This window comes from Balaenoptera borealis (assembly GCF_965194805.1).
Source record: "Balaenoptera borealis genome assembly, chromosome: 9".
Taxonomy (NCBI): domain Eukaryota; kingdom Metazoa; phylum Chordata; class Mammalia; order Artiodactyla; family Balaenopteridae; genus Balaenoptera; species Balaenoptera borealis.
The window spans coordinates 19,759,497-19,780,794 of NC_138873.1; the positions used below are offsets into that span (position 1 = coordinate 19,759,497).

The following is a 21,298-nucleotide window of genomic DNA, read 5'->3' on the forward strand; positions in this document are numbered from 1 at the left end:
GTTTGATTAATTTTCTAGAGCAGCTCACAGAACTCAGAGAAACATTTTACCTCCTAGATCACCAGTTTATTATAAAAGCATGTAACTCAGCGACAGTCAGATATAAGAGACACCTAGGGGAAGCATGGGGAAAAGGGCAGGGCCTTCTTCTCTCAGTTCCACGTGTTCACCAGCCTGGAGGCTCCCCAAACCCTGTTCTTTTAGGTTTTTATGGAGGCTTCATTTCATAGGCATGGTTAATAAAATCATTGGCCAAAGGTGATTTGTTCAACCTCCAGCCCCTCTCCCCTCCCAGGAGGTCAGGGGGTGGGATGAAAATTCCAACTCTCTAATCACAAGGTTGGTGCCCCCTGGCAACCAGCCCCCATGCTTAGGTGTATTCCAAAAGTTACCTCATTAACAAAAGACACCATTACGGCTCTCATCACTTAGGAAATTTCAATGGTTTTAGGAGCTCTGTGCCAGAAATGGTTATGAAGAGCAAATATATATTTCTTATTATAAATCACAATATCACAGTATGTCTCTCTATTTATTCATTGTTGTTTTCGTAATGTCCTCTAATAAAATTTTATAGTGCTTTCTGGTTAAAGATATTCCTAGATGTTTTATTTTTTATTTTTTAAGAAATCAGCTCAGTTTTCTTTTTCTCTTTTTCTTTTTTTTTTTAAAGGAATTCCTTTATTTTTATTTATTTATTTATTTATTTTTTAATTTATTTTTGGCTGTGTTGGGTCTTCGTTTCTGTGCAAGGGCTTTCTCCAGTTGCGGCAAGTGGGGGCCACTCTTCATCGCGGTGCACGGGCCTCTCACTATCGCGGCCTCTCCTGTTGCGGAGCATAAGCTCCAGACGCGCAGGCTCAGTAGTTGTGGCTCACGGGCCTAGTTGCTCCGCAGCATGTGGGATCTTCCCAGACCAGGGCTCGAACCCGTGTCCCTTGCATTGGCAGGCAGACTCTCAACCACTGCGCCACCAGGGAAGCCCCCCTAGATGTTTTATAATTTTGTTGTTATTTTTGAATGAGATTTTCCCTGCTCCTCCCATTCTATTTCTACCTGCCTATTGGTAGTACAGAGAATGGTTGCTTGGTATTTTTATATTTTCCTTCATCCAGATAGATATCTTAATACTTTTAATATTTTTCATAGCTTTTGTAGTTTAATCTCTTTTTCAGAGTTACATTTCCTCTTCTTACATTGTAGCATTAGGTGAATCATACAATGTTGATACTAATGGAAATAATCTTTACTTTGATTTTATTTAAAAGAAGATTGTTGATTATTAGTTTCTGTTAATCTCATACTATTTGAAATTTTTGTATAGAGTTTTAAACAGGAATGGATGCTGAATTTTAGCACATATTTTCCAGAATTAATCATAGGAGTTTTACATTTAATTTGTTAGTATTTGAAATATGTCGACGGGTTTCCTAATATTGAACCACATATACTTTCCTGGAATAGGTATAACTTGGTGGACTTACTTTAATATATTGCTAGATTTGGTTTGCTAATGCTTATTTCCTGGCGTTCTAGTTAATTGAATTATTTGTTTCCTCCAAAACACCACCACCAGTATTTCGGTCTTTTGATAATAATATTGGTTCTCATATTCTTAATACAGCTTTTCCTGTTCCAGCTTTAAAGGTTAATTGCGTTTTAATACTACATGTTTTATGCAGCTCCTATAACACCAACAATAGTAATAGTTGACTCCATGTGTTCTTATTAGAATTCTACCAAATATCTGGCTGGGTAGCTGCCCTCGCCAAGTGGAACATGTAACCATCAAACTGAAGCATGAACTGGGGATTACGGCTGTAATGAATTTCCAGACGGAATGGGATATTGTACAGAATTCCTCAGGCTGTAACCGCTACCCAGAACCCATGACTCCTGACACTATGATTAAGCTGTATAAGGAAGAAGGCTTGGCCTACATCTGGATGCCGACACCGGATATGAGCACTGAAGGTAAGCATGAGAAGGAGCTTTCTGGCTCCTTGTTGAATGTGTTTCAAAGAAGCCCTTGCTGTTTTTTGCCTGTCTGTCTGTCTGTCTGTCTGCCTCTACCTGCCTACCTTGCTGTCTATAATTGATGACCTAAACGTGAATGACAGATACGGAATAAATATAAGGTTTTTGGTTTAATATATTTAATATATATATCTTTTGACACCTTGGCTAAGATTCTGTTTAACATGGGTCCTTCGATTTATTTATTCATTAAACATGTATTTACTGTGTATCAACTATGTGTGTGGGACCCTAGGCTGGTGGTTGGGAATACAACAGTGAGGAAAAGCAGGCACAACTCCTGTCCTCATGGAGCTTCTAGCTCTGTAGGGCAGACAAGCATTAATCAAATGACTACAGATAGAGTTGTAAAGCTATGATGAGTTTTTCGGTTAGAAAGATACATAGATCTTGCTATGAGAGCCTAGGCAGGCAAATCAGACTTAGGAGGAAGGGCCAGAGAAGGTTTTCTCAGGTGTGTTTGAGCTGAGATCTGAAGCGGGGGTTGGCACGGGTGAGGTGGGAAAGAGGCTTGGTCCAGGCAGAAGGAGCAGCTTGGGAAGAATCCCCATTGCAGGAGAGCACAGAGTGTTGGAGGAACTGAAAGAAGGCCAGTGTGGCTGCAGGGCTGGGAAGGAGGGAGCAGAGTCTTGCAGGATTTGGGGCACAATAAAAACTTTAGATGCTATCCTAAAGCAGTGGGAAGCAGTTGAAAGGGCGGGAGGCTGAGAGATGTCAAGTTAACTTTTTTTTTCCCTCTAAAAGTGCCCTTCGTTTGCAGTGTAGAGTATGTCGGAGTGGGCCCCAGCCGATCTGGGGATGCCAGTTAGGAGGCGACTGCAGTAGGTAAGGTGAGAGATAACGAGAGAGAACGCAGCTTGGGGCAGGGTGGCAATAGTGATGCTTCATTTACCGCACAAACACTGGCTGAGCGTGTCTTTGTGAAGAGGGAAGTAGGGTGTGACACGGATGCTGCCAGGGAAACAGAGATAAATAAGGCACACTTTTTTTTTTTTTAATTAATTTATTTTATTTATTTATTTTTGGCTGCGTTGGGTCTTCGTTGCTGTGCGCGGGCTTTCTCTAGTTGCGGCGAGCGGGGGCTACTCTTCGTTGCGGTGCGCGGGCTTCTCACTGTGGTGGCTTCTCTTGTTCTGGAGCATGGGCTCTAGGCGTGCGGGCTTCAGTAGTTGTGGCACGTGGGCTCAGTAGTTGTGGCTCGCGGGCTCTAGAGCGCAGGCTAGTAGTTGTAGCTCACGGGCTTAGTTGCTCCGCGGCATGTGGGATCTTCCCGGACCAGAGCGCTAACCCGTGTCCCCTGCACTGGCAAGCGGATTCTTAACCATTGCACCACCAAGGAAGCCAAAGGCACACTTTTGATCTCATGGTAAGAGGCAGTAAGGCAAGTTCAAAACTAATTATAGTAGAAAGAAGAATGTGATGAGAGGGATGAATCCTGCGCACTACGAGGGTTATGGAGTGGGAGGAGCACTTTTACGGCGGAGCGCAGGGAGGCTACATGAGTCTCCTGGGATTTGAGGTGGGCGTGGCAGGTCAAGGTAGAGGGAGAAAGAGCGTGCCAGGTGGAAGAAACAACCGAGGCACAGAAGCATGGTGTTTTAGAGGAACGATCTGAATTTCAGCCTGGCTGTGGAGGAGGGTTCTTGTTTGTAGAAAGGAGTGGAGCCAAGAGAACAAGTCACACGAATAATATCAACCAGATGTCACCAGGGGGCAGCAGAGAGCTATGGACTGGCGCAGGCTGAGGGAGTTTGGTGAACTGCTATTCTGGGGGAAAGAAGGAAGACAGTGATGGCCAGGGAGGAAGCGTCTCTACGATGAGCCCTCTTCCCCGCAAAGTACATTACGTATCAAACACTCTTCTCAGTAATTTCATACATTAACTCATTTAATTCTCAAGACAAGAGTCCAGGCAGATGTTGTAGTTATCTGCATTTTGCAGAGGAAGAGAATGAGGTACAAAAAAGTTAAGTAACCTGGCCTATGTCATATAGCAGAGACACAGGCTGGATTCCACCCCAGGCAGTCAGGCGCAGAGCATTGCTCCTGACACCATATGATGAAGCTTCTCTACATGCTCACGTGGACTCTTCATGCCCCTTCTGCAGACCACCGCCCGCACTTTCAGCCTGTCACGTACATCGTCAGCTGGAGTTAGACAAAGTCATGAGTTTCCAGGGAGGCAGCTTGTCACCCCAGAGTGTTCCAGGACCTTGGCCATCTTGGCTCTTAATGAATCTTTATGGTCCTCCTGGCCGGGCTAGACCCCTTTGTGGGTCCGTCTGAACTGAACTATCACTGGGGATGTATAATTTTTCTTCCTGAAGGAGGAGATAGTTTGGTTACTCTTCTTGGTAATTAATGCTGATCCAAAGGAGCTTGATTCAGCTGCAAGAGCTCTGTCTTTTTTCAAGGAATTGAAAAAAAAAAAAAACACCTTGTTTGCAGAGAAGAGCAGTGGTCGAATCTAGGTCATATTTGCCCTGTCCAGTTTGTTTCTCTGGTTTCAAAATAGAGAAGGTCGTTAGGACAGTGTGCCTGTAGCCTCTAGGGAGTGTTTTGATTTTCGCTTCTTTGGTTGTCATCTTAGAGCACCGTTATCCTGTTGGAGTAGGATGTGAGACGAGGCTCAGAGAAGCTGAGATAAATATGGCCTGCTGCACCCCATGCACTGATTCTCCAAAACCCTGCTGACTGATAGGCAATTTGCTTGATAGTTTGGGAATATACAGAAGCCTGATGGAAAATTCTACCTCCAAAGACCCGCAGTCATGGTATTAAAACCTTTGTCGGGGAGGGGTGGGTGGGTTACAGAGTCACCAGGACCCAGTCATACAACGGAGCGTCTTCCACCCTGAGGCACTTTGGAAACATGAAATGGCAGCAAAATGAAAGCTCCCACTTGAAAAAGACCAAACCCCAAGACTAAATAAAGGGTTTCTTTGGTTCAGCATAACCTGGGGGTGGTAATCAAAGAGTTAACAACACTCCTGAGTCGCCGAGGAATTTCTGACCAATAGATCAATCTCTGTGGCTCACAACATTAGCACAATGAACACACAGATTAATTCAGCTGAATATTTTTAGAACTCTAGAGAAAAATCCATCTGGAAGTGTTTTGAGCCGCAGCATAATGCTGTCAGATAAAGTCTGAGAAAGAAGACAGTTTGTTAGGCCTGACTGTCACCACTGGTTGTCACAGACCTGGTACAATCAATTGTGCCGTTGATTCTTTCTCTTGTACTTTTTGTCATATGCAGTGGGGCTGGGGTTGTTTAGGTTTTTCCTTTTCTTTTCTTTTTTTCTTTTTCTTTTTTTTGGTTTGTGTCTTTCACCTGAGGAACAAAAAGCTCCCAAATCTAGCACTCACCTGAAAACATAAAATCTGCTCATTAAAAGTCAGTTTTCCTTCACACAGGAAGTACTCAGATTGGGTTTTGACCTCTGTAAGCGCAGTGCTGTTTATAACAAATCGTTTACCCTTGTCTCCCAAATGGGTTAACATGGTCCCCAGAGCCACCCATTTATGGTGACAGTCTTAGTTCTTTCTCTGGCTCAGCATGCTAAATTCAGTGCTGCCATGAGGTGAAGACACTGGCCTTGGAGCCACTCCGCCTGGGCTTGAGCCTTATCACCATCACATGATATGGGCAGGCTCGTTCCTGCACTTGGAAAATGGGGAATAATAATTGCAGACTTACACGATTATAACAATAGAATAAAATAATTGATATGAAAGTGCTTTGAAAATTCCAAAGTTGGGACTATAATATTAGTGCCAAGTTCTTCAGTTTCTACCAAAGGGCATTACAGGTAACATAGACCTTATCAATATTCAGGAAAAGAAGATATGCTCAAATAAAATAGTAATATATTCAGCCATAAATCTGCCTCTGGATTAAGAAAGGAAAGACGTGTGTGTGTGTGTGTGTGTGTGTGTGTGTGTGTGTGTGTGTTGGAAGGCTGAAAGTTGTGCCAGGAATGATTTCTTTCAGGGTCAGCCTTAGGTCAACCTCACATATCTTTAGGGACTCCCCACTCCCACTTATTTCAGGCCCCCTCATGCCTCAGGCTGCCCCACCATGCCCTTGTCCCCCTTCTCACCTGTGCTTGCTTGCTCATTGCATGTTTTCAGGTAGCTTTTAATCATTCCAGAGTTGGATTAGCCTGGAGGAGATGTGGACCAGAAATTTAGATAAGAGGGGTCTCGGACTGTCTCAGATCAAATCGGTATTAACGGGTTTTTTTACATTGTTTTAATTCATGTATTTAATGAATGTTTATTGAGCATCTATGGAGAGTCAAGGCCTGTTTTAAATTCCAAAGTAAGAATCACAGATGGTGGAGTGTTTTGTTGGACCTGCACAGGCTTTAAAATTTTCAACTTAGTTGCCAACACATAAAATTTGGAATATTTTACATGAAAAAATCAGTGGTTCTCGTTTGCCTTGGGGTGTTATTGTTTTTAAAAATGGAAACATTTTATCAAATTAAATTCTATATGGCGTCTAAATATATGAAACATAAAAATTAGGGATCTGGTTGATGCTGGCTTTACTGTGTGAGCCCTGACCCTGGGGACCGTCTTGTGATTCCTTGGTGGGTTACATATTAGCTCAGGCTCCCTAGAATGGGATTTCAAGCAGAAGGACATGCGCCTGTAGGGCACAGATGGCCCCTCGAGGGTAGGGGCAGAGGTCCTGAATCCCACGGAGGGTGTTACCATCCTCCAGGAGTGAGGGCCGCAGCATGACCAGGTAAGTGGGGGCAGGGACTGACTGAAAATTCAGATTGACAGCATAGTGGCCAGCAAGTGCCATTGACCAGGTAGGTTAGAGAAGGACAATGGTACAGAGGTTAAAACCAGAGGCTTTAGAATCTGGATGGCTGGGTTGGAGGTGGCCATTAGGGAATAACCTTGGGCAAATCTCAGATACAACTGAGGATAATAATAGTACCAACCTCAGAGCTGTTGAGAGGTAGCTATAAAGGAGCTATTGCACACACAGTGCTTAGATCAGTGCTTGGCAGGTAGAAAAGGCTCAGTACGTGTTAGCTGTCATCACTCAAAACAGGGTCAAAGTCAAGGAGGGCTCCAGCTGAAGCCAGGCTGAGAGGGGTGGGCCCCCTAGACTGACTGCTTCTCTGGCTCTCCTTTTTATTCTTTATTCATTCTTTATGTTATTTAAATAATTGTGTGACAGTTCTTAAGTGGGACGGCTGAGTGATTCTAGGAGAAGACCACTGGTGGGTGAGACCTGTGTTTAAACTGGGAGCCTTCTGGAGTTTCCACGTGGCAGCTGACATTTACATTCCAGGATTATGTGTCTGAGCTCACTGAACCTTAAACTAACACAAATCCCTTTTCAACTTCTAAACGGTGTACATACCTGTTGAAGAATCTTTTACAGATAAAAAGGAGAGGAGGAGATACTAGGTCATTTCAGCCATTTGGTGCAGACCCTTCCTTGGGGAACCTCTGACCAGAATGAAGGTCAGCGGAAGGGATCCCGATGGGTCCATATAGACGTGGCCGGGGCAGGCTGGCCCCACTGATGCTGCAAAAGCTGAACCTTGACTCTGGAACTCGGCAGCAGCTCCTCCTGCAAATGTCCACCGTGGTTTACTTGTGTATTTGGCATTTGATGAAAACCCATATTAAAAATGTTCATGTTTATTTCCTGGCAATGAACATGGTAACTGGAGAGGCAGCCGTAACAGGGAACTTGAAAAGTGATGCCAGCTGTGGCAGGAGCAGGAGTAACCCAAGCTTCCCAGATCCGTCACTGGTAGTTCCCTTCCTGGACAACATTACTTAAAGTAAACCTCTAACATGCCCTCAGCGGAACAAAAGCTGTGCCCTTGAACAGGCCTTGCCCTTATCAGCAGGGTCACTCAAACAGACCTTGGAGGTTTTGCTTCCTCTGATCTCTCAACTCAAATGTTGGACCAAATACACAGTCCTTTCCCTGAGACATACAGCGAGACACCTCTCTGGTACATATGGTGTCTTCTGCTTTGTCACATCTCCGGTGATACTTACTGCCTCTAGGAGAGGGCCATGAGTAACTGACTGAATGGCAGGCCCACCTAGCTCTAACCTCAGAGCACCCTGCAACCGAGCACAGAAGCATAGATCAATTAAAGTTTATGGCTCAGTTTGGACTCTGAGAAATCAAGCAAGGCTTGGAGCTGGTGTGTCTCCAATTCAGATGCCTTCAGGGACAAGGCCAGGAACATGAAGTGTGGCAACAGGTACTGGCAAGAGATGGAGCTTCAGGAACTTCGAAGTGTGCTCTGCCTCAAGCATTCCTGTTAAAAGCATCTCTAAACTGCCGCATGGGGCCTTTAGATACCTTAGTCAGAGGGAGTAACAGAGCACCAGGAGCAACTAGAATATTATCCGGCCTCCATATAGACCTCCTGCTCTGATCTCAGAGCAGGGTGAGCCTGAAGCTAAGCGCTACCCCCCTTGCACCCCCTGCCCCAGCAGGGAGGTGACTTCAGGCCACAATGGGATTTTGGTAACTCTCTCCTTCTAAGGTGGTGATGCCTGATTGCAATGTGTTGTGTTGGTCCCTTCAAGGCATTTTAAAAAAGGACATCTAAGGAAAGTCTAAACTTACTTGAGCAGCTCTCATGGGAGAATTCCAGGCCTCATGAAATCATTTGAGGGAGGGGTTTTTCCCACCTCTGCCGTCATCCAACGGGATGGCAATGTGAGGGCTGGACAGGGCATTCTCTGTGGCCCTCGGAAGGTCACCCCAGGGCTGTGGTGTCTCCATGTGGTTGAGGACAGAGAGCAGCTGGAGAATGTGAGGTCATAGCACAGAGTTTTCATCCAGGACTCTGTATAGTTTCCCTCTTTAATCCCTTCTTGAAGTAATTTATAATGACCATCCTCCACTCTCCAAAAAAATCCACTAAATTCATTTTGCTCTGAGAATCTGTGAGCAGAAGAAACTCCAGGCATCCAGGAGTTTGCTGGTTTTAGGGGGCTCTCTGTCCCTAGGATTATGAAAAGGGCCTGAGTCCAACGAGCCTCAGCAGAGCATTGTATATCCTGTCTCAGTGTGACGAGGGGAAGACATTGGATCATCTAATCATCAAGATAGTAGCCATAGAGCAGCAACACCTATAATCATAATTGCACAGTAAAGGAGAAATTGAATCAGTTTTAATACACACTGCATCATGAGGGAATACATGAATGACTGGCTATCCCACAGGTATCAATTAATAACTTAGGCATTTCATTGGACAAATTAAAATTAGCCTATGTTGAAAAAGTCAGATTGACTCCTTTAACCAATATGGACTAACTCTGTTTTGGATTTACCTGGAAGATCCTTTTGGATTAAAGGAAATTCAGGTGACAGGACCTGTGAGCTTCTCTGAAATCCTTTAAACCTCTGCCCAATCTGTACAGACCATTCTGATGGATGTAAAAATCCATTCTTCTGAGGATAGGCGGTAGTGAAATTATCTTTGAAGGGAGATTTGCACGGATGCAGACATCATTCAAAGGAAAATCAAGTGAAGATTCAGAGCTGAACTATTGCCTCTGGCTGCTCTTTCCACTTTATAATTAGCAGGTTTTGATATTGTCTCACCTTTTCTTTCAAAACAAAGGAGTGAAGCAAGCTCCGACATCCCTGCCCCTCCCGCCAAAACATTGTGATTTCTTGGTGCGCTGGAGGAGTGACTGTTAGCGGCAACACGGGGTTCACTTCTCACTGGTCTGTGCTGTGCTCTCTCAATCCCAGGCCGCGTCCAGATGCTGCCGCAGGCGGTGTGTCTCCTCCACGCACTGCTTGAGAACGGACACACCGTGTACGTGCACTGCAACGCCGGGGTGGGCCGCTCCACCGCCGCCGTCTGCGGCTGGCTCCAGTACGTGCTGGGCTGGAATCGCAGGAAGGTGCAGTACTTCCTCGTGGCCAAAAGGCCGGCTGTGTACATTGATGAAGACGCCTTGGCCCAGGCAGAGGAAGACTTTTATCAGAAATTTGGGAAGGTTCGGTCCTCCATATGCGGTGTATAGGTGATGGATCTGCCTCCACTCCCTCCCGGTTTCCTTACGAAGCCTGGAGTGCTGCTTGTAAATGACCTAGAAACCAAGATTCTTCCTCAACTGGAAAGACGGGTCCTGGCTTCTCCCCTGACCTGCCTTCTTTAGTCTGGCACTGACTTTTGGTTACGCTTTGGTTGAACTGTATCTTCCTTGGAATATTTTACAAAGGAAGCTGTAACTGACACACAAGAAGAGTCCACAAGCAGCTGGACTGTGCAGTGTGGTTCTGGCATCAGACAGAAGGTGAATGGGTGCAGTTCTGTGCCTGCAGGCGGCTCGGCCCCTTCAGCATGCTGGCTGCTTTGCGGTACTGTGACCGCTCGACTGCCCTTGCTTGTTGCGTTGTGACTTGGCTTGCGGAAGAAAAGGTTGGGAGTTATGTAGATGGTGTCACTGCGTGTGTCCATGCACACACACACACACACACACACACACACACGTACATACACGCACAGCTTTTCTGCTGAACTGAGATGGAATTATAAAGTAAGAGTTGGTCATTTGACCAAAGAAGGGAATAAGGGTGGGCGGGAGCCTAGGCTATGATAAAGTATGAGCCTCATATGACCCAAAGCGATGACTTTCTAGACTTTTTTTTTTTTTTTTTTTTTTCATTCTGCTTCATGGTTGTTAAAATGTGTTCCAAGGCCTCGCCTTCCTTCTCTACCCACAACCCTGTGTGACAGCCTCAGTTAGCATTATTATCTCTATTTGTTTTAGCTGAGGCTCCAGAAGCAGAGGGAGCGTGCCCAAGGTCTCATGGCTGGTCAGGGACAAGCTGGAGTTTATCACCCAGGTTTATTTGACTCAGTGCTTTTTCAACACAACCTGTGGTTTTGCCAGCACAAAGTTCAGTCCCTCTCAGAGGAAGGTCGATTTGTTTGCAGCAGTTTCTACCGTGAGAAATGGAACAGTGTTCTGATCAGTCGCCATAGAATTCAGGAAGGTAGTTATCCTGATTTAAACCATGGGGGCTGTCTCACGGCCAGAGTGGTCGGAGCCGTACGTAGCTCACAAGAGGAGCTGTATTCGCAAAAGAGCCCCAAGTGCCAAAGTCCACAGACAATTGTTCCACAGTTTAGGGGTGATCCTGCGTTATCCCCCAGTTTAATACAAAACACAGTTACTATGCCTCCAGACTATGCAACTCCCTATCCTGGGTTCTACAGGAAATATGAAGATTAATAAGATGTTGTCGGGCTTCCCTGGTGGCGCAGTGGTTGACAATCTGCCTGCCAATGCAGGGGACATGGGTTCGAGCCCTGGTCTGGGAAGATCCCACATGCCGCGGAGCAACTGGGCCCGTGAGCCACAATTACTGAGCCTGCGTGTCTGGAGCCTGTGCTCCGCAACAGGAGAGGCCGCGATAGTGAGAGGCCTGCGCACCGCGATGAAGAGCGGCCCCCGCTTGCCGCAACTAGAGAAAGCCCTCGCACACAAACGAAGACCCAACACAGCCATAAATAAATAAATTAATAATTAAAAAAAAAAAAAAAGATGTTGTCTTCAAAAAGCTCATAGCCTAGAAAAAGCCCTGTGTTCAGTCAGGTGCACTGCAGGGTTGAACTAGTAATGATTTGCTGGAATGCGGAAGGGGAAATAACTTTTATTGGGTACTTCTTATGTGCTAGATGCTTTAAATCTTATTTAATGTAATCTTCACGGTACCTTATGAGGGAGATTTTATTATTTCCATTATATAGATGAGGAAACTAAGACTCAGAGAGATTAAATCAACTGTCCTCTATCACACGGTGAATAAATAGATGAAATAAGATACAAAACTAGGTTTGTCTGACTCAAAGCCCATACTTTTTCTGTTAAAATAAAATGCTTATTTATTTTTCTCCTCCTCCTTTTCTTCCATAAACACTTATTGATAGATAGGAGAGACTCTGATTTAGGAAGTATGGGGATAAGAAGGGCGAAAGGTAAGTCCCAGTGGAGTTCAGAGGGGGCAGAGGCATCTTATAAATGGGACTCAAAGGAGATGGCTTTTAATTTGGGCAGAGAAGGCTAGACGGGACACATGTATCCTACAATTTTACAAAGTTACATTTATAAGCCAGGATTAAGTAATGTGAAGTCTAGTTCTCTTGCTAAAAATAAGTAGAAATACCTATGGTATTCGAGTAACCCACAGTTATAATGTGTTATGTAAAATTTAATCTTAAAAATGGAATATTTCTAACTAATTATATAAATGTGTGTGTGTGTGAGAATTTCTTTAATGTCTACGAAGTCCAGCTATGTAACCTCAACTATAGAAAGACTTTTTTGGGGTGGATTTTTGCCTTTTTTGCTTTGATAAACAAAATCAGTTTAGGGCTATTAAAAATGTTTTGGAAAAACTTATCATCCTCAGTGAATGGAATGTCCAATGTATTTCAAAATCACCTGGAACTTTTGCTAAATAAATGCATTAAAAATGACCTCTGTGTACAGGATTTTTTAAAATGTTGTTAATTTAGTCTGAAATCCAGAAGAACAAACTGTTTCCTTATTTGTTAAAAGAGGCATTCGGCTGAGCTAAATTGTTTTTCCCTTATCGCTCTCATTAGCTGATCAAAATTGGCAGTTACAGGACAAAAGAAAGTCAAAGGTGGGGGCACCACAAAGAAGTGAGGTTGGAAAGCTCAAGGGTGTGTCAGAGAAAATCAAAGCAGATATTGTGCCGTTAGCTGCTTGTCACTGGCATTAACAAAACTTTCCAGTCACAGATTTTTCAAAGAACAACATAAGATCTCACTCAGGGTAAAGAGATGTCCCAATAAGTTTACTTTCTTTTAGACTTGAAACATTATCCTTCAATTATTTTGTGTGCTAATGTTAGGAAAAAATTAAGAAAAAAAACACTCTTTTGACCAACATTAAGGTGTGGGTGAAAACCACTTGCCTTGGCCTAAGAAATCATGATGAAAAAATGTGGTTAGGACTTTGGAACCTGTAAAGAAGTAATGAAAGGAAACATCGAGGATGAGCTAGCTAGGAAATGAGAACTTCCACACATGAAAGAATACTGAATTGCTAAACGTAGAGTCAGTTTGATCAAAAGTTAAAACTGAAAGTATCTTTGGAGATAATCTGTTTAATTCCTTTATTTTACAGAGGAGCAAACTAAGTCTCAGAGACCTCAAATGACTCTTCCTGCAGCAAAAAGCTTTAGTTGAGGGCAGTGGAAAAGGATGAGCTAGGGAGATAGGTCAGGAGATTTATTGCGGTATTGAGGGGTCATAGGAAAGTTCATGGGAGTGAGAGCAGACAGTATTGTTAGTGGGGAAGAGTTGGTGGGAAGATTAATGGAAACTAGAGTAAGTGGAAGAAAAATGGCTAAAATGAGAAAAAGCAAAGGGCAGCAAAATTTCCAAAAGAAGAAAAAGCAGGTGGTTCCTTTCATAACGATACTATTGGGGGAATTGAGAAGGAAGATGTGAATGTAGAAACGGGCAGTTAGGGTCAAGTTTATGTTCCCAGGATAGAGGGTCATGCTAAGTATCCATCTATAATACTTCTCTTTGGGACTAGATCACAGTAGGAAAAGGGACCAGTTTGATGTAATGTTCTGACCAAATAGAAGGGAGGGAAGCACAGAGGTTTATTACCTGCTGGGAGAAAGAGAAAATCTGATAGGAGATGGGACTAAGAATAAAATGGGAAGGACTGATGAAGCTACCTCTCATTACAACAATAATAATGGCAATAATAATAAAGGGAAGAAGAAGAACAACAATAACAACTTTGTTCTTTCCTTCCCCAATTACTCCAACAGTCTTTCCCAACTCCGTTAATGGAAATATGCTTCCAGAGTCTCAGGTTCAAACCTCAGAGACATTCTTAACTCCATTCTTTCTTTCAAACACAACATTTACTCCATCAGGAAAACCTGTCACCTCTCCTGTTAAAATATCTATAGCCTGACTATGTTTTACCTCTTCCCCCAAACCACCCTAGGTAGAGCCACCATGATCTCTAGACTGGACTTCAGAAACAGCCTCCTACCTTGTCTGCCTGTGTCTTACCTTCCCTCTCCCTCTGCCTCCACCATCCTCATACAGTGGCCAGGGTGATCCTCTAAAAATGTATGTCAGATCATTTCATTCCCATGTTCAAAACCTCCAATGTCTTGCCATGTCACTCAAAATAAAAGCCAAAGACCTCTAAGAACTTACACAACCTGGTCCCCTGTTATGTCTCTGACCTTACCTCCTACTGCTTTCCACCTCACTCTGCTCTCCCCACACTGGCCTTCTTGCTCTTTGATTACTCCATGAAGGCTCCTATTTCAGGGCACTTGCACTTGCTCTTCTCTCTGCCTGGAATGGTCTTTTTCCAGGTGGGCACATGCCTCACTCCCATCCCTCCTCCAGGGATGGCTCTCTGGACCACCCTACTGAAACCTGCCACACCCAGTCCCAGCCCTCCCTCTCCTCATTCTCTGCTTCATTTCTCTTCATGGAACTTGCTACTGGCCAGTATATCACATAATCTGCTTATTTGTTTTATTCTCTGCATCCTCTCACTACCAATGTAAGAATCATAAAGGCCAAAATTTGTATTTGTTTTGTTTGGTGATGTACTTACACTGCCTGTAATGGAGCTTGGCATGTAGCTCAGTGAGTCAAGGCCAAGAATAGCTAGTAACTATTGAGAGCATATATGGTCCATGTACTTTTCTCCAAGTGCTTTACCTATACTTGGGAGCTTATTTAATCTTCCCAGCAAATCCTATGAGGTAAATATTATTATTATCCCTATTTGACAGATAAGAAAGCACAAAGAAAATGTGACTTTATTCTAAGGCAAATAGGACAGTTTCACTCCTGGTTTGGTGGAGAAGCACCTATATGAATTCTGGGCACACCACATGTATTAGTTTGTTAGGGCTGTCATAAAAAGGTACTACCAACTGAGTAGCTTAAACAACAGAAATGTACTGTTTTGCAGTTCTGGGGGCTAGAAGTCCAAGATAACGTATCAGCAGGGTTGGTTCCTTCTGAGGGCTCTGAGGGAGAATCTGCTCCAGGCCTCTCACCTGGTTTCTGTGATTTGCTAGCCATCTTTGGCAGTCCTTGGTTTGTGGAAGCATCACCCCAACCTCTGCCTTCATCTCCCCATGGTATTCTCCCTATGTGTGTGTCTGTGTCCAAATTTCCCCTTCTTATGAGGACTGGTATAGTCACATTGGATTAGGAGCCCACCCTACTCCAGTATGACCTTGTCTTAACTAGTTACACTGCAGAGACCTTATTTCTGAATAAGGTCGTATTCTGAGGTGCTGGAGGTTAGGACTTCAACATATGAATTTTGGTGAGGACGCAATTCAAACCATAACACTACAGAAAACAACTTCCAGTAGACTATGGTGAATGAAAAACCAGGCAGGTTGGAGAAGAGTGGAAATGTGGAAGAAGGGCTCAGAATGGACTGAGTCTCCTGCTTTTACCGCTTTACCCTGATGTCAGGCCACAGTCCCAGTAAAACACTTGACAGGAAGCACTCCCCTCCTTGGTTCAGGAGCCCAGAGTTGAGTAAAATTAAGTATTTCCCTGGTAATAGAGATGAGTTCAGGAAAAATATGTGACTTAACACGGGTCCCTGACATACATAAAGCATTTCTGGGGGCTTCTGGGTAAAGTTTTCTCCCTCTTGAGAAAGAACTACAGGAAGAGATGCTCTTTCTTCCTTTGGCGGTTGTTTTGTGTAGATATGTGATCCAGACTAGTGGAACCATCTTCCTACCAGCCTGAGAATAACACAAAAGGAGAGAAAAGAGAGGTGGTGAAGCTGGAGCTACTAGAAAAGTTAGCCTGAAGTCTTCCCAACTTCTTGACTTCAGTTGTGTGTGACTACTTATTTGTGTATAAACCAGAGAGCTGGGTTTTCTATTGCTTACAGCTGAAGGCATTGTATTTGGTTCATTTCCAACACATAAGTTCTAGTTTTATGGCAAAAAAATATTTTTGTCATAACTTGTGGCATTAAAATGTATTCTGATTTCTGATGTCACTTAAACAGCTTATGTTTTATATTTGCTGCTACTGGGATATTGCCCAATAGCAGTGTTTTCACTACTGGGTTTCAGAGGATAGTTCTTAAAAGGAAGATGGAAGCTCTTAAATGATGATCTGCAAATGAAAATGTTACAGAGAAAAGTAGTTTGTGATGAATTTCTTAGAACATTTTTATATTTGTGATTTCCAGTGATCGTACTTTGAGTAGTGGTTCTTACCCAGCTAACTGAAAGCCAACCCAAAATGAAAGATATTGAAAACCCACCATTTTTCTTGGCAATAAACAAATATACTGCGCAGGATTACACCTTCAGATAGTCTCCACGCCTTATGTGAGCCAGGTAATCTTAATATCTAGCCAAGTAGATGGTGAAAAATTAAACGGACTGGGCTGATTTGAAGTTTATGACTTCTTTTCCCTACCTTTAGACATAAATTATACTGAGTATAAAGTTTTTTTTTTTAAAGAAGAAAAGAAACAAAAGAAAAAAGTAGCATGTAAAGGGAGAAGCAGTAAAAATAATGGACTTTCACAAATGGAATCATTAGCCCCTTAATATATGAATTGGGTTTTCACATTTTAAAAGTAGAATTTTCAAGTAGGTAATTTAGATGAGGGAAACTTTAAAATATGATTCATATGACAATGTTCAGTGTTTCTAGTTGTATACTTATACTGTAAACTTGGACCAAGTTTTTAATCTAATAAAACTTATATTCAAAACCCTAACACAAAACACATTCGAAACTTTCTTTGGTTGCATAATTAGCTATTATTATTATGTGAGATCATTTAGAGTTTGGTAAAAATGTATTTGTGTGTTTCATATTATTAGTCTTCTACTGAGCAGCTCTTTTATTACCTTCTAAAGATGTCCCATTAGTCTTGTTTGTTTTTCTTTGATTCCTTAGCATTAATTTAGTGTCAGTATAAAATATGTGGTTAGTTTACATAATAGTAGGCATGGACTAGCTCTGGGCTCCTGTAGCTAGAGGATATAGAATATCTAAGAATATGTCCAATGGGGGAAAAGCTTTAAGCTCAAATATGATCTGGAAGTTATCATTTGGCCCAAAGGACAGAAACCCAAGAAGAAAATCCAGAGACAGCTGAAAGAATAGCCGGAGGCAGACAGAAAATGTTGGGCCATTCAAGTAACAGGCAGGATGAATTCCTGTACTATAGTTGTATCAGGCATTATACCAATATTACTAAAGGAAATACTACTTAGCATTCAGTGGATAAGATTGTTGTCATTTAAAACCTGAACTATAAATAATTAGTATTAAATGATCTGGCCTAGCATCAAAGTGGTATGGATTACAAAAAAGAAATTCAGAAGAAACTGGACAGTGAAAGAGTAAAGAGCTGGACCTAGCACAGAACAGAACAGATAATTGTCATTGTCACACCTATCAAGGCTTTCATCAATTTCTAGTGAGAGAAAACTCAGAACTCACTGAATAAAATTTAGTTTGCTGTATATAATTATTTAAGAAAATAGAATATATTTTTCATTTAATAGAGATCCTTATTGTTGCTTTCTTAAAGTTAAACGACAAATCCAAAGATGGATTCATGGTCCAGATAATTGTAGTGAAGATTTTGTACCAACTGTGGACAAACAAGATAAGTATCCTCCGTTTCTTATAGAATGGTATTCAAACAAATCTTATGTCTACCCAGCACCTCACATGCTTCAGGGGCTTAAGCCATTTCTGTTTATTATGATTACTGATATATTTGAACTTGTTTCTATTGTTTATTTTTTATTTCAAAATCTTTCTGCTTTTTCTATGCCTTATTTTCTCCTTTCTTGCTTTTAGTTTTGACTTTATTTCCTCTTCCTTAAAGGAAAGAACATTAATGTTGACCTACAGCCACTTGTGTTTATCCCTCCTTCCTGTTGACATTATTACAATTATAATTATGAATTGTTTTAGATATACTTTCTTTTTTCCTTTTTATATTTTTAACTTTTTTTTAATTGTTAGGGAGGGCAAAGCAAATGTTGGTGAGGACATACTCTTTATTGCCAGACTTATAATTACCACCCCATCTCATTTTTGCCAACTTCCTATATCTCCCAACTTCCATTATATTTGAGAACTTTAAGCTCAGTGAGTCTCAAGGTTCCAATGAGCACATTATTGCCCATCTTCCTGCAGTACAGCATCTCCTCATTCGGTGATGAAATGTCTTATCTGCTGGTCATCCTTCTTAACTTTTCTATTCATTGTTGCAGGTGGATTTCTATCCTCAAATTTTATGTTGTAATTTCCATTCAGATGTCAGGAGGGATAGCTTGTTTGCCGTTTTGTTTTATTTTATTTTATTATTTTTTAAAATTTATTTATTATTTATTTTTGGCTGTGTTGGGTCTTTGTTTGTGTGCAAGGGCTTTCTCTAGTTGCGGCAAGCGGGGGCCACTCTTCATCGCGGTGCGCGGGCCTCTCACTATCGCGGCCTCTCTTGTTGCGGAGCACAGGCTCCAGCCGCGCAGGCTCAGTAGTTGTGGCTCACGGGCCCAGTTGCTCCGCGGCATGTGGGATCTTCCCAGACCGGGGCTCGAACCCGTGTCCCCTGCATTGGCAGGCGGACTCTCAACCACTGCACCACCAGGGAAGCCCATGTTTGCCATTTTAAATCAGAATTTTCTCAATCATCATCTATACCAGTGACACCCAAATCTCAATTCTAAAGCTCTTTCTTGAGTGCCAGGCCCATATATCAATTTTTTTTCTGAACATTTTTATTTGGACATCTCCCAGGATAGCTTTCAAATTCAACATGCCACAAAATTAAGTTTTCTTTCTTTTGCTGAACTTCCCACATTTTCTCCTTTGGGCAAGCAGTGACAACATCTTTCCCCCAGTTGCTCAAGTCAGAAGATTGAATGTCATTTTTGCCGTTTTCCTCCCATTCATCATCCCTCTAATCACTCAGCAAGTTCTTTCACTTATACCTCCTAAATATCTCTTAAGTATGTCCACTTCCAATTATCAGCTCTGATACAGATTATTAAAACATTCTGAGTTATCTTCCTACTGTTATTCTTACCCCTTTCCAGACCATTCTTTATGTGGCTACCAGAGAAACCCTTCTAAAATTCAAATATGATACTGTCTCTTCCTTGCTCAGCGTTTCTCAATGTCTCCTCATCGTTCTAGGGAAAAAGTTAAAAAGTTCTTATTGGGACATATAAGGCCCCTTATGATCCAGACCATGTCTTTCTCTCCAGTCTCTCTTGTCACTCGTGTAACTATCCTCCAAGAGTACACTCCAGTCACAGTGAATTACTTCAATGTTCTATGATCTTTTTTACCCTCTGGTTTTTGCACATACTCTTTCCTCTGCCTGGAACCCTCTTCCCTCCCATCTATGTCTGGCCTGTCCTTTGTTCTCCAAGGTCACCCTCTCTGAGATGTCTTCGTGGGTCCTCAAGGTTGCTCCTCCCCGGCATTTTCATAGGACCCACGTTTGCTGCTCTTCAAGCACTTAACACACTGCACTATAACATCTTTAGGTAGGAATTGTAGATAGTGTTTAGCAACACAGGCTTTTGCACATTCTCAGATATCATTTAAGCCAAATACTTCTTTGGCTCCTGTGCTCAGATCTGATGTATATTTTAACCTAAGAGAAATATGAAGAAAACATTTCAGAATAACTTTTTTTCATGTAAGTTAATGATTGGATAATTTATTGAAAAGTACTATCAGAGGCTTCCTTTTGTTGTTTTTTGCTTAATATCCATTTCTATATATACCACTAGTATTTAATGGTATTAAATCATAACAAATATATGTCAACAGCAGAAAGCCATGATTCTATAAAATTTTATATTGCATTTTCAACCCGATCTCTTGCTGAAAATTGCATTTATTCAATCCCCCTTTGGTTTGCCATCATAGGCTAATACTGATGGCATTCAAAAAAGAACAGCCTTATGAAATACATTGCTAAGTGTACTAAGAATATTATTGATTGTATTGCACTGCACAGTATTCTCACAATGAGTGAGCTCATGGAAGAAATTTCCTTCTGGCCAAGGAATGAGGCACAGTTCTTGTTTACTTGAGCAATAAAAAATACTTTATGAAAGTGTGAAGCTTACAAATAACTGTTTTCCTCTTCTCAGTAACAATTAGGATTATGTAGTACAAATTTCTTGAACTAAATTTACTCCATGGTCTGCCTTGTTTTTCTACCCATTTTTACTCCATTGCCTCATCTTTCTTACTTACTTAAAATTTTATTTTCATTTTGCTATATTGTTTTATTCATTATAAGTGTCATATTTAATTCCTTTTGGATAAAGAGGATTAAATAAATATACAAATAAAATAGCTGCCATGTTAAAACACTTGCTCAATAAAGAATGAATATGAATACTATTTGTATAAATGTCAAAAAGTGGTGAAATGTCATGAAATGTCATATATGTTTCAGGATAAGATTCCATATTTTGGAAATGAAGATACTCTAAAAATAGCGTCATCCTTTATACTTTGCCTCATGGACACAAATATCAGACGATTGTCTCAACCCACAGATTGTCTTCCTGCCTATGTGTTGATTTGATTGATAGATGCATTCTTACGATTAAGCAAGGATGAGCTAGAATTCAGGTCATCATCATAAGTTTCCTGTATGTCTAAAACTACAGAGGGAGGGATGTGTTTTTGTGTTTTTCTTTTCTTTTTCTGATTAATCCAACAAATTGCCTCATCTCCATAATTTCATTTATAATCGATGGAGTAAATAATCAGATGTGAACACCTGTTCTTCCTCTATACATTCTGTTGAGCATAAAAACAGCTGCAGCAACTTGCCTTATCAGGACCGGGTGGGGTAACACCAGGTTTTCCAGGCAGGGTGGGCTGGGAACTACTCTCAGCCTCAGCTCTGAATAAATTCCCCTACCTGGGCGGTAGCACCGGAACCCTCCACGCAGTTCGGGCTTTTCTCGGGAGGCTGTCAGCCCCGCCTGCCTACCTCTCAGCTCCAGCGCTGTTGGCTGCACAGCTTCCAGGTGTCCGCTCTTTGGTGAGACGGAGCCGGGAGATGCCCTCCTCAGCTCCTTGCCTGGGTGGGCAAGTCAGGCTCTAGGGCCAGCAGAAATCCTCATTTGAGGGTCCCACCGAGTTCCCTGGTCAGCGTGCTGCACCTGAG

The 21,298-nt window shown here is 42.3% G+C and overlaps 1 protein-coding gene and 1 long non-coding RNA gene across 7 annotated transcripts in view; one reads left to right on the forward strand and one right to left on the reverse strand.

Annotated features, from left to right (window-relative positions):
* The window catches only part of EPM2A (EPM2A glucan phosphatase, laforin), a 116,292-nt gene extending 95,250 nt beyond the window's left edge, over positions 1-21,042 (forward strand). For 2 of the 3 annotated variants that reach the window (XM_082405551.1, XM_082405553.1), the window contains 2 exons: positions 1,733-1,974; positions 9,804-12,543. In XM_082405551.1, the coding sequence (XP_082261677.1) occupies positions 1,733-1,974; positions 9,804-10,081 (520 nt within the window). In that variant the 3' untranslated portion in view covers positions 10,082-12,543. Of the gene's footprint in view, positions 1-1,732; positions 1,975-9,803; positions 12,544-17,674 lie in introns of those variants that run through there. The other variant, XM_082405552.1, reaches the window with a different exon arrangement.
* LOC309634948 lies at positions 4,375-9,804 on the reverse strand. 4 transcript variants are annotated; one of them, XR_014248515.1, is made up of 4 exons: positions 9,377-9,804; positions 8,664-9,172; positions 7,428-7,640; positions 4,375-6,204 (listed from the first exon to the last, which is right to left on the reverse strand). It is a non-coding gene; the product is annotated as an uncharacterized lncRNA (long non-coding RNA). The 4 variants fall into 4 exon arrangements; XR_014248517.1 differs by having other exon boundaries at positions 4,375-4,639; positions 6,142-6,204; positions 8,664-9,804; XR_014248516.1 differs by having other exon boundaries at positions 4,375-4,639; positions 8,664-9,804.
* Positions 21,043-21,298: the final 256 nt, after the last annotated feature.